The sequence below is a fragment of the Perca fluviatilis genome, chromosome 20, assembly GCF_010015445.1.
Source record: "Perca fluviatilis chromosome 20, GENO_Pfluv_1.0, whole genome shotgun sequence".
NCBI classification, from domain to species: Eukaryota; Metazoa; Chordata; class Actinopteri; order Perciformes; family Percidae; genus Perca; species Perca fluviatilis.
In genome coordinates this window covers 14076371-14093254 of record NC_053131.1, presented here as the reverse complement: position 1 = coordinate 14093254, position 16884 = coordinate 14076371, and the positions used below count along the sequence as shown (strand labels likewise).

General features: G+C 40.7%; 2 protein-coding genes across 3 annotated transcripts; both read left to right on the top strand.

Moving 5' to 3' along the window:
* Positions 1-1764: 1764 nt before the first annotated feature.
* On the top strand, positions 1765-3123 carry LOC120548850 (cocaine- and amphetamine-regulated transcript protein-like). The gene is made up of 3 exons (XM_039785371.1): positions 1765-1910; positions 2186-2266; positions 2588-3123. The coding sequence occupies exons 1-3, from the start codon at positions 1776-1778 to the stop codon at positions 2693-2695; spliced, it is 324 nt and encodes a 107-aa protein (XP_039641305.1). The 5' UTR covers positions 1765-1775; the 3' UTR covers positions 2696-3123.
* Positions 3124-3432: 309 nt separating this feature from the next.
* Positions 3433-16387, top strand: map1sb (microtubule-associated protein 1Sb). Of its 2 annotated transcripts, none has more exons than XM_039785369.1 (11): positions 3433-3657; positions 5125-5220; positions 7049-7131; positions 7830-7967; positions 8287-8785; positions 9002-9088; positions 9174-11662; positions 12032-12173; positions 12326-12543; positions 13731-13921; positions 14355-16387. In XM_039785369.1, exons 1-10 carry the CDS (start codon positions 3495-3497, stop codon positions 13884-13886), a joined length of 4071 nt encoding a protein of 1356 aa, XP_039641303.1. In that variant the 5' UTR covers positions 3433-3494; the 3' UTR covers positions 13887-13921; positions 14355-16387. The 2 variants fall into 2 exon arrangements, with proteins under 2 accessions (XP_039641303.1, XP_039641302.1); XM_039785368.1 differs by having other exon boundaries at positions 14123-16387.
* Positions 16388-16884: the final 497 nt, after the last annotated feature.

Sequence of the window (16884 nt, the reverse complement as noted above, 5' to 3'; positions counted from 1 at the left end):
TTCTTTATTCATACACCGTATGTCATTATTTCATTTATCAGTATTTGCTGTATTTTGATTGATCTTGATCAAGTGATTTTTGGTTTAATTACTGATACTTTTAAACCAAAAATCACTTGAAACCTATTATAAAAATCTTCAAATTTGGATGAAGGTTCCCACATTCAGTTAAACAGCACATACTGTATCTGCGTATTCTGACACTTCATTGAACCCACATCATATTTATCCATTTTGAGTAAAATATTAAAATTTAGTCATGTTTAGTTGCTACACCTAAACATTAAGTGTAAACAATTATAGATGCCTTGTGGGTCATTTTAAACACCTTTATTTGTAATATAATGTGTTTGCAAGTCACACAAACACCCACACATTTGAGAGTATTCATATATCTGTAAGGGTATGAACATGTTGAAATAAGATGAGATGAGATAAATATTGTGTCAAATACTCGAAAAAACCAGACCTTTAAAATATATTTTTCTATTGAATGTATTCAACCTGAATGAGTCATATGATTTATATATTGACCACAGCCCTAATTTCTGCCTTAGCCTTGTCTTTTCAGGAGACAGAAGATGAGATTGTGATCTACGTGGTGGAGGAATGGCCTCTCAGGGGTAATGTGAATTGTCAGTAACATGGGGTCTCTGACAGGATTGGTGTGCAAACATAACCCAGCCAGCCACACACACAGACACACATTGCTTAGGGGTTGGTTAAGGTTATTACTACGAAAGGAAATTGGATCCTGATAACAGATTGGTGTCAATGGGGGTTAACCTGAGGTCTGATTTCAGCTTTATTGAACAGAGGGGACAAGAGAAGATAGGCAGAATAGATTAGCAGCAAAACATGGAGGTAGTATCCCTCCACAAGCGCTGGTATTAGTTTTAGATAAAAAACAAACTGTGCTGCATTCTTTTTCATTTGGATTTGACAGTTCCAGATTCAGATTCACAGTTTTGTGCAGTGATTGTTTTATGTTTTGTATGTGGTGAGTTCTCTGCCTAATGATGGCACATCAGAATGACTCATAAATGAGTTAGATGTATTTTTAGGGTCACTGGTTCAAGTCCCCATACTTACCAAAGTATGGTGGTGGACTGACAGCTGGAGAGGTGCCAGTTCACCACCAGGGCACTGCCTAGGTGCTCTTGAGCAAGGCACCGGACCCCAAACTGCTCGGGGCGCCTGGACAGCTGCAGCCCCCTCACTCTGACATCTCTCCATTAGTGCATGTGTAGGTACTAAGTATGTGTGTGTATTTCAGGCCTCTGTGTAATGTGTATTACTCTGTATACAACAGAGTGAAAACATTGTAGTTTCCCTTGCGGGATTAATAAAGTATAATTATTATTATTGTTATTATTAATAACTGAAAAGATTTATGTTGCTTACAATAGGCCAGCCAGATTAAGGTTTAAAACCAAAATTAGATTGCAAGCTTGTGATAAAGGATTGATTGCAACTCAGCCACGACATTACATGATCAAATATGTTTTATGAAATGTAAATCCGCCTTTAACCATCCTTGATTTCATCCTGTCAGGTCCCTTCCTCCAAAGACACAAAGGTGCTGAGCAGTGTCACCCGTGTCAAAATGTTCCATGAATATTTCAGAGGGCTGATGCTTCTTCTGATGTCAACAGCAGCCGTAAAGCGCCTATAAAGAGCGGGTGCCTTAACAGGACACCTCCAAACCCTCTGCAGACTTCGCACTTTTCTCGCCAACTGAAGAGAAGGACTCCTCCTGTTTGTGTGTCAGCACCATGGTCAGCGCTCGGGCTCTTCTCCTCGCGGCCACCTGCTGCTGCGCCTACCTGTGGCTCGCTCGTGCAGAAGACTCCTCACTGGAGACGCGCTCATTGGATTTCCCTTTGAAAACGCAACAGGAGAAAGACCTGGTGAGAGCTTTATTTAGGGGGTTAGATGTGTCAGCTGGATGAATGAAGCTGTTGGTGCTTTGAACGAATGACTGTCGATATAGTATTTTAATTGTTCTGGGAAGTGACTCTCATACGAGATGATTAATAGCACACGCATTAAAGATAAAGTTGAGCTTTTAAACTTCAAGTATGGGCTAACGAGTTTCCACCAAAATGGACACGCCATGTCAAGTTTTAATAGCACAATCTCTTTCATGAATATTTCTCTCTTTTTTGCATTGTATTCTTTGCAGATTGACGCGTTGCAAGAAGTTTTGGAGAAGCTGAGGAGCAAAGAGATGCCCTTAGAGAAAAAGCTTGGCTGGCTGCCTTCGGTATGTGTTATACATTATAAAAAGATATATGTGAAAATTGAAGAATATTTGGAGATGTGATTTCTGGAGGGGTTTTGTCTCGTTTATACATTTTCATATTAAACTTCAAGTAGGGTAATTTTCCCCAAAATTGACACGTCATGTAAAGTTTTTATTATAAAATTAATTTGATAAGAGACATGGAAATCAAAGCATACGTGTACATGTATTACTTTTCCTGACTATTACTTTGAAAATGATGTTCTTTGATCAAGAAAATAAGTGTAGCCCACGACCTCTATCCGCATTTTAATGACTTTATGTTGTTTTCTATCGTTCCAGTGTGACGCTGGGGAGCCATGCGCCGTGCGTAAAGGGGCGCGTATTGGCACGCTGTGCAGCTGTCCCCGGGGGACTTCCTGTAACTTTTATGTTCTTAAATGTTTATAAAGGAGAAAAAAATAACAATTATGCAAGAAAACACAGGAGAGAGTTTAGGAGTTTGGAGTGACAGAATCTGCTGTCATTCTCTTGGGAAAAAAATAAATGTAATGTGTGATAAATAATAAAGGACGTTTTTCTTTTATAAACGTGGACTGGCAAATGTTAGAATATAGGTTTTGAATATATTTGAAGGTCTGTGTGTGATCTGTATTTTTTTGTTTTCCATCAGGGAAGTTATTTGTGAGGAATTGTGGCATCTTGTGAAAGATCTTGAATGCAAGTGTTTGTCATAAATCCTTTTACCCTGTAATTTTTTTGGTTTTGTTCTGTTGTTGTTGCTGTTATGGGGGGAAATAGTAGCCTACAGTAATCCTAGTATCGGATTAATTCTAAACACATTTGTAAGATAAGGTCAATAAATCAACTAAATCATATCGTGTCTGTCTGTTGCACTATTATATAAAAGGGTGAGGGGGGCTGCAGGGTGTGCAGTATAATACATAATTTATAAATGCACCACCTCACTTTCTAGTCTATTAGCAGCTGAATATTTGACATTAGTCTCTTCCATAAACATCACTTGATGGAAAAATGCCTTTGATTGAAATGACTGCACTATAACACTTAGTGGACAGCAATAAAGAAAAATATACGGATTCCTTTTGGCTCTAGTCATCAATAATGCAGCCTCTTCCACATTCACTAATGCGCGTCTGCATTCCAGCACACCAGCTGTCATCTCTCTGTAATAAAAGGCGATGTCAGGCTTTTTCAATGACATCACACCCAAGTGCAAGTTTCCAACATGGCGTCCAGCCGGCTGCCGGAGAGGGAGGTCCAGGAGGAGCCGAGGCGCGCTGCGACCGCAAACCCTGACTTCTGCCTCCACAAATACTCCCTGCTCATCATTATAGGACGGACCGCTCACCTCAGACATACGGGACACATCAGCAGGGAGATTGAACGAGGTAGGGCCTATGTCAACGCCTCTTGAAGCTGCTGTATGTCGTTTTGCTTTTCTATACATTAGGATAAAAAAAATCCAGACGCCTGTATGTTCTGGTCGCAAGATTCATCGCCGAGGATGCAACACTGACCCAATTGCAGCGTTTATGTAATTTTATTCACCCTACTGACCGAGGATGCGTCATCTGGCGATACTCCACCATCAGCATCACCGGCGCTTATCCTCTAGGCATATTATAATTAAAAGCATTCTGAAGCTGGTGGTTTGTCTTTCGCCTCAGTAGGCTATATCGTCTTGTAAGGCGAAGCTTTAGGGGAAGTGTTGCAGGGCGGATATATTCAGTCAACACATAGCCACTTGTAAACTATGTGCCAATAACCTTTGTGTGTCTACTTACAGCAGGAGACTGCAGGTAATAGACAGTAGAGTACATGGCATACAGTCTGTTTTACTGTGTGAGTACAAAAGGTACATTTGAGTGCAGATCATTTATGTAAAACATTGCATGGCTGTGTAGATAAGGGAACAGAAACGGAAACACTAGAAGCATACAGCTAAGCCACAGAGTGACAGAACTAGACTAAGAGATATTTATAATTTTTATTAGGACTATAAACATTTTATCAACGTCCGGTGAAAACCAAGGCCTACAGCTCTACAATCATCTAAGACAAACAGCCTCGTTTTCAGCTCTGTGACATCATTCATTTTCATATTTTCCAATGCGTTTTTAAATGGTTTATTTATTTAAAGAGTAGTGTGTTCCTTCTTTCTTATCTGTTGCATACCCTTTATTACACATGCACAATCTAATGCATGCGTTTGTATACTTTCAAAGCTGATGATTTTTTTTTTTTAGGTTTTGTTGACAATTCCAGTTTATGTTTCTTATTATTATTTATTTACATTGTTACAAAATATATTCACCCAACTTTCCCCTTTCCATTTTCTTTAGATACCATTTAAAAAAAAACTAATAGATTCCGAGTAGGCCTACGTCACATCATCTGGTACTCTGGTCCACATTTGAGCTCCCATACATTAAAAGGATTTAGTGCCAACAGAACCAAATTTATTACAAGTCTCGAGTACACTTAACACCAGTAAATACTCTGGTCCATTTACACATTGCTAAAACATAACCCTATTAGCAAAGTTTAACCATTCTAATGATTTGCCTACTTAAATGTGTTATTTAGTGTGATAAAAAAATGGAGCTTGTCGTTTTATTTTGTACAAATATCTATGAGTGTGCACTATCCATTTTTGCAACAACAACTATACTTATACTTGCATGAATGCAGACTATTGATTGATTGACTACTGGTGTTTACATGTACTATTTGTAAAAATGAGTAATACCTACAATAAAGAACATGACATGACAACTTTAACACCTGTTTTGTGAATATTTGGACACTTATGTGATATATTTTGTTGATATAGCCTATGTCTTTTATGTCTTCAGGTATTCGGTCATGGGACGTCGACTTAAACTCCTGTAACCTAATCCTCTATCTCCAAGAATTTCTCTCCCATCACACGGCATCTTTCAAGGGTGCAGGTAAGTAACCGTGTGTTCATTTGACCCTGCATCACACAGAAAGTCCCCATGGTAACCCGCCAGTGGCTGGTCTGGGGTCAACGAGAAAGGAAGGAAGGAAAGTGGAGGAGCAGTCGGTGATTGTTTAACATGGGTGGGCCCTTTGGACATAAAACAATAGAGATCTGCAACCCAGTTGTGCCACCTCTCTTTCTGTATGCGTTACAGTCTTTTTAGTATGCAGAGCCAAGTACAACCAGGGAAAATTGTAAAAAAAGGCAGACAAACATCGGTCAGATGACTAACACGACTATTACATCTGAGCTGTAAAGTGATGAACACCGACAGGAACAGATCTCTTACTAAGGAAGACAAAATGGCAGCCAGGAAGGTTGCCTGTATGTGGTAAATAGTACTGTGTGTGTGTGTGTGTATATATATATATATATATATATATATGTATATATATATATATATATATATATATATATATATATATATATGTGTGTGTATATATATATATATATATATAGTAGTCAAATGTTATACCTTGTTCAGCACTGTTTTAGCCATATGTCTATTTCTGTGTATGTACTTACTTGGACATTAAAGCTGATTCAAATTCTGACTCTCTTTTACTAATGTTAGAGTGTACATGCTATTTTGGATGTCAGGGTTTAGTACAAGGAGGGATTTGGCATTTTGTAAGAGATAGAAGGTGAGAGAAAGAGAAGTGACTGGAAGAAATAGTTCAACATTTTTGGAAATACGCTTATTCGCTTTCCTGCTCAGAGTTAGATGAGAATATGGAGACCTTCACAGTGATGTAGCTAGAGCAAGCGGCTTGTTAGCTTAGCATAAATGCTGGAAACATGCAGAAACAGCTAGCCTGCTCTGTCTAAAAGGTCACAAAATACGCTGGGCAGCGCCTATATATTTCAATAAATAACACAATATATCTTGTTTGTTTAATTTGTACAAAAACTGAAGTCTTAAAACGACTTTATTTCTTAACTGGGCCAGTGATTTCCTAAAGTTGCCGTTTACACAGCAACTTCACTCCACAAAACCCCAACTTGTTTTTACATTTAGTTTTTTGTATAATTCAAACAAATGAGATAAAACTTCTTAATTAATGAGCTTTAGAGGCTGATGGCCAGATTCTGTTACCTTTGGACAGAGCCAGGCTAGCTGTCTCCCCCTTTTTCCAGTCTTTATGCTAAACTAAGCTAACCAGCAGCTGGCTGTAGCTTACACATTTAGTGTTCAGACATGAAAGGTATTGTATCTTAACACCCAAGCCTCGGCAAGAAAGCAAATAAACCCATTTCCCAAATTGAGTCACAAAGATGTTTCACAGTTGAACTAGTGCATGCCACTGATTCACAAATTGAAAAGGATTAACATTTAAAAAATGTAATTCAGTGCAATAGCCAGTGAGGAATGACAAAGAAACTTTTGTACTTATTTGGGTCATTATGTTCCAGTCGGCTGTGTCCGCCTCTGTATCCTCAAAGGTTGATCCAGTTCCCCTCAGACTGGACATTCACTGCAGACTGAGTTAACTTGGCATCTCATCCTCACACAGTCCCTCTGACTCAGCTGTTCCACTCTTCTTCCTTCCTCTATTTCGCTGAGGGAGTCAATCACCTGCCTGGCTATCCCAGTTCACTTTTTCTCATTGACTTCTTTGAGTTTCCCTCCTGTTTGCGTCTGGCCTCTCGCTCCCTGCTCAGATCCCTTGGCTTGTTTCCAGACTCCCTCAGCTCTGACTTTCCCCAGCTCTTGTCTGATTCTCCTAGGTTGTCTGTCCTCTTTTTTTATTTAGTTTTTTTCTCTGCCTTTTTAGGGCAGAAGTGTCTGCGCCACAGTACCAGAGTGTTGGACATTCAGGTGCTGATCAGTCCATCTCAGGAACAGGTTCATTCAGAGGTGAGTGGATACATCCTGGTTCCTTCACAGATACAAGTTATTTGAAAACAGCTGACCAAGCAAGGTGTTATAATAATGCATGGATGAAAGTTTTCTTCTTATAATATTGTTCAAAATTAGATCTAAAAGCAGGGAATATAATTTGAGAATTATTACTTTGTTCTTTCTTTTGATTCAGTTCTTACAGGAATGTGATAGTCTATCATGATTTTCATATGATTGCAGATAGTACAACTATTCTGACGTATTCTCATATTCTCACATTGTATCGAGGGCCACAGATACATTTTTTAAAATGAATCGGATTAATAAATGATTTGTTTTGTCAAAGAACATTACAGAAAAATGAAAGAATGCCTGTCACAATTTCACAGAGCCCAAGTTCATGTCTTCAAATGGACTGTTTTGTCCGACTAACAGTTTACAATAACATAGAGCAGAGAAATAACAAAATAGTCATATTAAAGAAGCTAAATGGTTTGTATCTTTGCCTGGAAAGTGATTCAAACGTGATAAATTATATAAAAAATAGTTGTGAATTACTTTAATGCTGATTGTGAAGTGAAGTATAGCATGGAGTTTTAATTTGATTTCTCTCTCCTCCTTACTTTTTATATTTTCTCTGATGCCTTTTTAATTTTGATAATGGGGAAAATAAATATAAAAGACCTTATCGTGTCTCTCTCTGGCCTGGCCAGATATTTGCTTTGCTATCCAGGGAATCGGCCCATAAGCTGTTGATCTTGGCTGGCCAGAGCGTGGAGGAAAGTGGAGACCTGCTGTTTCACAGAGGACAGTTCTCTCCACACCAGCTGAAACAAATACTAACAGAGCAGGTACGACAAAGACTTTCACTTCTGTGCCGATAAATGTCCAGAGGTTACTTCAGCTGCTTATTAGGTGCATGTAATCTCAAACGTCTATAAAAGTATAGCTTATTTTAAAGCTGCAACCAACTATTATTTTCCAAATAGATACATATGCTGATTATTTTCTTGATTGTTTAGTTTATCAAACTGTCACTGTTTGGTCAGAAAACAGTGAAAAGTATTACAGCTGATATGCTATTTATTAGTTTTATAATTAATATTAGCCCGGCTAATTTATTGTCTTGCCTGTATTCCAAAGTGTCTAAAGAAAATGTCCTGTTTTCAGTTCACAGATCAGGAGAACTTAGCCTCCTCCGAACTCAGTCTGACCCTCAGCTGTCCCAAAATCGGCCAGTGGAGGAAGACTCTCTTGGGAAACCAGCGTCTGCAGAGTCCTTTCACGCTGCACATCAATCCCCCAGAGGTGCTGCCTGCCATGGAGGCCCTGGGGGAATTCACCTCCCTCATCTCTGGTACCCTTTCCCCTCCATCTCCCTTCGACCTCCTGCCTCCTCCCACCACCGTGGGCTTTCTCAAGCTGTCCCGTCCCTGCTGCTACGTGTTCCCCGCCGGGCGCGGTGACTGTGCCTTTTTTGCCGTTAACGGATTTACAGTGCTGGTGGACGGCGGCTCCGACTCCCAGGCCTGTTTCTGGAAGCTGGTGCGCCACCTCGACCGAGTTGATGCAGTTTTGTTGACGCACATCGGGACAGAGAACCTCCCCGGGGTCAACGTCTTCCTGGAGAGGAAGGTAGCTGAGTTGGAGCTGAGCTCTGATAGCAAAGGTAAGAAGTCAAGTCAATTTTATTCATATAACCCAAATCACAAATTTTCCTAATAGGGCTTTACAATCTGTTCAGCATATGCCACCCTCTATCCTTAGACCCTTGGTTTAGAAAGAAGGAAGGGAAAATCTAAACAGGGGATGTAGTCCTCTTAACCCGTTTCATGTTAAAATTTCCTTTTTCTTTCTGTGTCTTCATATTCTTTTATCTGAACAGATGACTCGTCTAAGAGGCTCATCTCCCCAGAGCTTGGAGTTGTGTTCTTTAACGCCCCCAGCAGGTTGCAGGTGGAGGAACAGCCTTGTAAGTGATCCATTAAAACCTACTGAACTAATTTCTAATGCAAATTATTGAATATCAAGTAAAGTTATCATTCTTCTCATGTCAGGTGGGGACAATGTACTGATGAGCACACACCAGGCGGCCCTAACCCTACAGCTGTTAAATAAGTTAGACATCAGACCACAGCCAATGTTTCGACCACAAGGAGTCCCCCTTGAGCCGCTAACCCTGTTCCAGAAGATGGGAGTGGGACAGTTGGAGTTATACATCCTCAACCCCGGCAAAAACAGCCAGGAGTACCAAACATTCATGCAAAACTGGCCTGATGCATTGCCATCAGAATCCAAATGCCAAACTCTCCCTCTCACCGCCCTGGCCTCAGTGTCTGCCCTGCTAGTGTGGCACCCAGCGTGTCCCCAGGAGAAGGTGGTCAGGGTGCTGTTCCCTGGTGTTACCCCACAAACGAAGCTGCTGCAGGGCCTGGAGAAGCTGAAGGGGCTGGCCTTCCTCCAGAAACCCTCGGTGACCACAGGGGACCTGGAGAGGCTGGGGGAGGACAGAAAGACCAAGAGGACAGAGAGCCAGGACAGTGGCAGGTCACAAGGGAAGGAGTCAACTCCCAAACATGGAAAAGATCGGGGAGTTAAAGAAGACGGAAAGGAGGTACTGGTAAGGGAAAAAGGAAAAGTTTTGAATGGAGTCGCTACAAGAGATGCTGATAAAACCAGAATCAAAGAGACAGGTGTAAAGCAAAAAGGAGCATCGTCAGAAAAGAATACCTCAAAGAAGGGAGGAGGAAAGGATGGGAAAAAGGGGGAAAAGCCTGGAAATAAAGAGAACAGTGTTATGAGGAACGATCAGGGGAAAAAGGATGTTCTCCTTTCCAAAACAAAGAATGAAAATAAAACTAAGCTCAAAAAGGAAGCAAAAAATGACTCTAAAACAGGGGTGAAGAAAACAAGAAAACCCCTAGGAAAGGAGGCACACAATGGCAAGAAGGTAAACACTGAACTGTCAACAAAACCCAACACTGGGAGTGTGCTAGAAATCCCAGAGCCAGAGCAGCAGACTCAAAAACCAGAAAAAGAGACTGAAGAGAACCCCTGTGGCTCCAAAATGTCCACCCCTGAGGATATGACAGACGATTTTCTCAGGCTCCGGGAGGAAACCGAAAGAGGAGAGGCGCAGGTGGTGAAAACAGCAGATAAAGGAAAGCAGGAAAGCAGTGAGTCAAGAAATGAAAAGAGCCATGGAGGCATTAGCAAAGAAAAGAGTAAAGAAGGTGATGATACACTAGGGGAAGAAGCTGCAGGGATAATGGGAGGAAAGAGTGGTGATAATGGAGCGCAAAATAAGGCTTGGACTGGAGAGAAAGCTGATGTAGACCTGCAGAAAGCGCCTATAGACAAGCCTGGAAATGCTTCCAAACCAGCAAAGGTTGTAGGATTTCCGTCTCCCTTGAACAATGCGCCAAAGAGCGAGCGCAACGAGCTAGACTTAACCCCAACCGAATACACTCTCCTGGACGGAGCTTTGAGAAACAGCCCTCCCTCGCGATCCTCTCCAGAGAACCAGGCCCATGTCAGCCCCGACGAGCAGACGGTAGAGCCTGCCTCCCCTGATTCGCGGCCCAACAGTGCAGGCCACACTCCTTACTGTCTGTCCCCGGATGATGTGTGGTGCAACAGGGTCACTCTCAGCAGGTTACAAGCCCAGATGGGTAACTTCGAGTCAGCGGACGTCAACCAGCCAAATGGATCATCCAAGCAAAGTGAGGGGCAGCCCAAAAGCACTACAGAGAGTCACACAAACCCCAGAGAGAGGCAACTAAGTTTCCTTTCTTTGGGTACACTTAAAGAGGGATCTTCAGACGCCTCTCCTTCTCTCGCTACCACCACCACCACCACTACAACACACTCCATGCCAGCAGAAGTGAGCTCACCTCAGTCCACAGAAGTAGATGAATCACTGTCCATGTCCTTGGAGCAGGGACCAACCACTGTGAGCCAGAAAGAGGGGGATGACAGTGTTCATAACTCCCACTCCAATGGAGGCCATTTTGCTGGGATGTCTTTACCAATGAAGAAGCCTCCCAGATCTTTAGGGCAGGGCTCAGAGATGGGGCGGCCTCCAGCTCCAAACACACTTAATTTTGAGGCGTCAGCTCACGATGTGGATCTGTGTCTGGTTTCCCCCTGCGAGTTCAAGCATCTCAAACAACCTGACTCCAGCTCAGGTGCGAGTGAGCCCTCTAGAGGATCCTTCGCTCCACATCATCACGGCAACAACAACAACCCCAAGGACACGTCACCCAGCGAGTCAAACGCCCCCGTCTGCACAGAGGACTGCCCGTCCACCACAGCAGATGGAGGACTGGACTCAGATGAGGATGAGTCGTGCAGTGAGCCGTCTAACTCTCCCCATGATCTCCGCTCTAGTCAGGCTCTGCCCCCGGACCCTCTCCCAGCCCCTTTCAGGGACAGCCCGCCCCTGCCCCCACATCCTGACGCGTCCATGCCCGTTCCTCAGTCGGACTCTGACGCTCGCGGGAAAAAAGCAAAAGCCAATGGCATGCGAGGGAAAAAAACACCAGCAGTGAGTCTGTCTTATTAGCACAGAAGAAAAGGATGTCTGTGTATGAGTTCATGTGTGTATTTAGACCACATTTGTATTACATACTACTTTTTTATTGTGGCTGCAATCAAGCCTTAGTATCCCTAAGCCATAAGGAATCATAAAGCTACATACAACATTGTGTCCCCTTTAAGAATTTAGTCTGGTGACATTTTATATAATGCATATTTCATAGTGAATGTGAAGTCACATTTGTGCTAAGTTATAATTAATTTAAGGACACAGTTATTGTTTATTATTATGGTTGGAGTGAAATCTAACTGTTGAATAGGTAATCACTTAGGTGGTTACAACATTGAACAGTATACAATTCTGCTTTTTTGTTCCCAGGTTACAGAGGGCTCCCAAAGATCAGGCTCAGGGAAAAGCAGGACAGGGAGCCAAAGTGGAGTCGCAAAGGGGAATGTCTCTTCTACTCATACGCCTTCCTCCAGCGCCCGCTCAGCACCAGCAAAATCCTCACCAAATCCAGGTATGAGGTGTAAAATGTAAATGATTTTAAAACCGTGGATTTCTCTGATAATTTACCCCTCTCTGTACTTTGTCGACTTACGTGTTTCCACTGATTTCTATAAAAAAAAAGAAGCTATTTCTGAGCAGTTTCTCCTTTCTCTCCTGTCACAGGCTCTAAGTCTACCTCTGTTGGTGAAGTCAGTGTGTACGTGGACCTGGCCTATATTCCCTCTGGAGCCTCCTCTCCAACAGTCAGTGTGGACTTCTTCAGATGCGTTCGCTCCTCCTGTTACATCATCAGCGGCGACAGTCCAGAGAAAGAAGAGCTAATGAGGCATACACTGGACGCACTACTGGATGCCAAGTTATCCTGGCCTGACACTATGCAGGTAGAAACACATAATTAGATTCATGCACATAGAAAAATATTTCATTACATGCTGTTGGTGGTCTTACATAGCAGATCTGCGTTTTATTAACTAGGATAAAACAATTATTTTGTCAGCTTTGATTGATTACAGCTCCCATGACCTTTTGTTTGCTTAGAGTCACGGGAGCTGTAGTTGTTGAATGAAAGTCATTTTTTATTTATCTATCTTAAAATGACAAATGCTCAATTTTTTATTAGTTTAGCATTCCAGACAACAAAGATAAAAGAGACCCACTGTGTACTGTAATGTACTGTATGTCTATATTCTGTAACAGAGCTAACCTGGAAGAGGTGTGGGACTTCAGCTATGAATATAGTTCAGAACAGCAATTAGACTGTTGACATTTGAGACACCCTTATTTTTCAGTGGTCCCCATATTTTTTCTGTCATGCCCTACTTTCAAAGCAGAGTTTTCTTTTTCTATACTTTTCCATACGTTTTCTGAGTAAAATCTTGCTCACCAGATTTTTAATCAGGCAGGTACTGGTCCAGGTTAAGGTTTCAGGTCAGGTAAGCAAAAAAAACAAAAACACAAGGCAACAAAAGCAGCCTTGCAACTTTGACAAACCGGCAAGCAGTTAGTGGAAAATGGCTTGTTAAATAACTGCAGGGAAAGTAATGAGCAGGTGAGCAGGTGGGCGGGTAAGATCATGTGACTGTGGCTGGAGGAAAGGGCAGGAGGGAGTGGCTGGATGTGAGTAAATGAGCGAGGTGACTGGGATGGGAGAAAATGTCTAAGGGCATCTGGTGGACAGGAAGAGAATGGCAATGAACGGGTTTGAGGAAGTGGGAATATGGCCACATGGGGGGACAGAGAGGCCTAATGTGACAATAGATCCCCTCTGACAGTGTGGCGATGATCAAACAGGACCAGTGGTGCATAAAGAACATAGGTAGAAACTGATTTCAACTAATTAAACTGAATTCAGGGCCTTTTATAGCATTTATTAGGTTAATGATCAAAAACAAAAAATATAATGGTGATCAACCTGTTTTTACAACTCAATAGTAAACTTATAGCAAAATTATTCTTCTGATGTCTTTGCCATAACTAAATGACACTGCATATCACCACAGATACTGACGAACGACGGAAAGTTGAATGTCAAATGTATTTTCCTCCTTCTTTATCTGCCTAACCCCAGGTGACAGTGATCCCTACCTTTGAGTCAGTGCCGATGCAGGAGTGGTACCAGCAGACCCTGGACAGACAGAAGGAGCTGGGTATCACGGTGCTCGGATCCAACAGCACTGTCGCCATGCAGGACGAGACCTTTCCGGCCTGCAAAATAGAGTTTTGAGGCGGACTTGAGGATGCAGCGATGGAAAATGGAGGGTGAATATGAGCTTAAAGATGGAGATGTGTGTGTGAGAGAAAAAAAGAGACAGAGTTGAAGGTGTGAAAGAAATAGAAAGTTAAAAACAGAGATTATGGGGAAATAAAGAGAATATAAGGCATCTTTCTGCGCAGCTGATATGGGACTTTCACCCATTCCTCCTTCTGGTTAATAACTTCTTTGTGGGCTACTTTTTTTAGACCCATGACCCTGTGCGAAACAGGAGAGGAGCTCACACTGGCTGTCAGAGAAGCATACGGCTGCAAACATGTGGATCCACTTTTTTTTTGTAGGTTAGTCAATAGCGTTAGCATACATGGGGTTAAAGGCACTATGTGTATGCTTGTTTTCTTAATGCATTCAGCTCTGAAGTGTGCAGTAGTGTGTGCTAAGACTAAGGGCCAATTTTTCTGCTTTTATTGCAACATTTAGGCTACCAGTTGGCGTAACTACTCCAGCTACTCCCAAATGGCAAGAGTGTGCAAATTTGAAATGATGTCTTACATTGTAGCTTTAATTAAAATCGCATTCACAGTGAGTGGTCAGGTGTGTGTTGTAAGCACTGTACGCAGACATGAGGTGAGCTGTGCTGTGTGTTATACCTGCTTTTTAGTATTGAGCCACTGTGGCTTCACTGTTGACCTTGAGATCTCTGCCGAGCAAATGGAGCAGATGCGATGTATCTGACGTTGAGTGATAATCTGAGATTATTAAATCTCAGTGTGCAAAAACAAATCTGTCAACGGGGATTACCAGATTAAATGTAATAGCATTACAGCAATCTCATTAAGGATGGTCATTGTAATCCATTACAAGTGCTTAAAATCATGCTAATGAGGAATCAGATAGCAACTGCTTTTGTAGTAATAGATGTTCACTTGTTATCTTACTAAAAACAATATTGAAAGTGATGACATATTTTGATTGTATGATATGATGGATATGAACGTACAGTTTATTGTAGACAAATATTTTGCACAGCATAAAATCATAGTCTAGTCACAGTGAGTGTAATAACAGCGTTCCACATTAGGGCTGGGCGATATGAAGAAAATCAGATATCACGATATTCTTGACCAAATACATCGATATCAATATTGCGACGATAATGTTGGGTTGACAATTGGTGCTTTCACAAAATAGTTTTCAAGATGAGATTTTAGATAAATAATCATCAATAATGTGTTAAACAGTTTCAAGTGAAATTATAGAGAAAAAATAAATCACAATGAGAAAATTGAGTATGTGCTTGTTGTTATCAATTTAGACAAGGTAATTGTATATCACGATATCTCAATATATGATTTCATCACAATATGATTCCATTGAAAGATGATAAATGATCATATTGAATTACTGCCCAGCCCTATTCCACATTGTAATTTGTACATACGAATAATTTTAAGTTTTATTTATATTTGGAACAAAGTAATCCTAAATGTCATCGGAAATCACACTCCTGAATTGCTGTAATAAAACTCACTACATTACACAATAACACTTTTTTTATGTTTCCATAATTTCTTAATTTGCTATACTACCCATTTTACTGCTACATTTTCCAATAATAAAAAAAACAATGATCTGGTTTGAATAGAGCAATTTCCTTAAAGGAAATTCTTTAGGAAATATATTACTGCTTACAACTAACTATCTCAACTCCATCTTCCCTGTAATGAGCAACAAATTACACATCTTTTTCTGAGACTTTGCAGGAAATTATAGGATGTTACAGATCTGTAAAATTAAGCACACACATGTAATGTAATGGGTTACATTGTAATCTCTCCAAATCTGTCTGTCCACTCTTTTTATTTCCCTTTGTCCCAGTCTGCATGTCCAAGAACAGATGTCATATTCTGGTTAGTCTCGCTTTGCCAGGAATCACGACTTTCTCAGTTTACATAAATGTGACAAAATACCAAAGCATGAGATCACAAAGACACCACCAACCATTTCCTGTTCTGTCTGAATGTTGCCTCCAAATACAGAAAAAAAAAAATGTGATTCAGTATCTCTGAATTATCTGGTATACAGTTTGTAATTATACAAATGCATGGTTTAACTTTTATCATGGGCTTGTACTGTCCTTGAAATTTGTTTTGATTTTGTGCAATCATATTTCTTTTTATCACACTTTTCTGCAAAAGGCTGCCAGATGAAATTATGTATTGGCATTGGAGGGTTGAACTAAATCTGTAATCATGGGCGACAATTACTTGAACCCCACAGTAGCAAAATTAATAGTAACTATGTGTATGTGTCCCGCATGTATAAAATACGTTGTTTCATTCATGATATTCATGAGGACAGAGAGCACTATGGAAGAGTGGCATGGTGGGATGAACATTGAGAACCTTTTGCTTTGTAATTGTCTATAAGTACATACAGTAACAATGTCAAAATGTGTGTGTTGTTGGGCCAGGACTAATGTATGAATAAAGAATGTGCATCACCACTCAAAAGTGTCTGTTGAGAGTCGTGGAAGTGCAAATGATTCAGCCATGCTGCCTTGTGGACGTTGAAGGAAATTATGAATGTGTTGCAGCTCAAAGTTGCAAATTTGCAGCCCAGATTCAACAAAAGATATTCTATTATATTCTAGATATATTACTGTTCAATTTGCCAAAAGTACCCAATGTAAAAAGTTAAGACAAACATACATCATCAGTTTACAAAATATGACAAAGTTATAAAACCAGTATTGGAAACCAAGCACTGCACTTATGTCCAATTTTGAGGTACTTTATACTTCTTCTCAACTAGCCTACATTTCAAAGGGAAATATTGTACATTTGACTTCACTATATTTAGGCAATGTTAGTTAGGCAAAGTACAAATACTTCGCTACTGTACTTAAGTAGAATATTCACGTACAGTATCTGTACTTTACTTTGTTATTTATATTTTTTTTAATATATATTTTATATACTTTTACTTTTACTCCACTACATTTCCTAAA

Coding starts and splice junctions, on each gene's coding strand:
- map1sb (XM_039785369.1), top strand. CDS start 3,495: ATGGCGTCCAGCCGGCTGCCGGAGAGGGAGGTCCAGGAGGAGCCGAGG. Junction 12,174..12,325: donor AAAATCCTCACCAAATCCAG/GTATGAGGTGTA, acceptor CTCCTGTCACAG/GCTCTAAGTCTACCTCTGTT. Junction 12,544..13,730: donor CCTGGCCTGACACTATGCAG/GTAGAAACACAT, acceptor GCCTAACCCCAG/GTGACAGTGATCCCTACCTT.
- LOC120548850 (XM_039785371.1), top strand. CDS start 1,776: ATGGTCAGCGCTCGGGCTCTTCTCCTCGCGGCCACCTGCTGCTGCGCC. Junction 1,911..2,185: donor CGCAACAGGAGAAAGACCTG/GTGAGAGCTTTA, acceptor TATTCTTTGCAG/ATTGACGCGTTGCAAGAAGT. Junction 2,267..2,587: donor AGCTTGGCTGGCTGCCTTCG/GTATGTGTTATA, acceptor CTATCGTTCCAG/TGTGACGCTGGGGAGCCATG.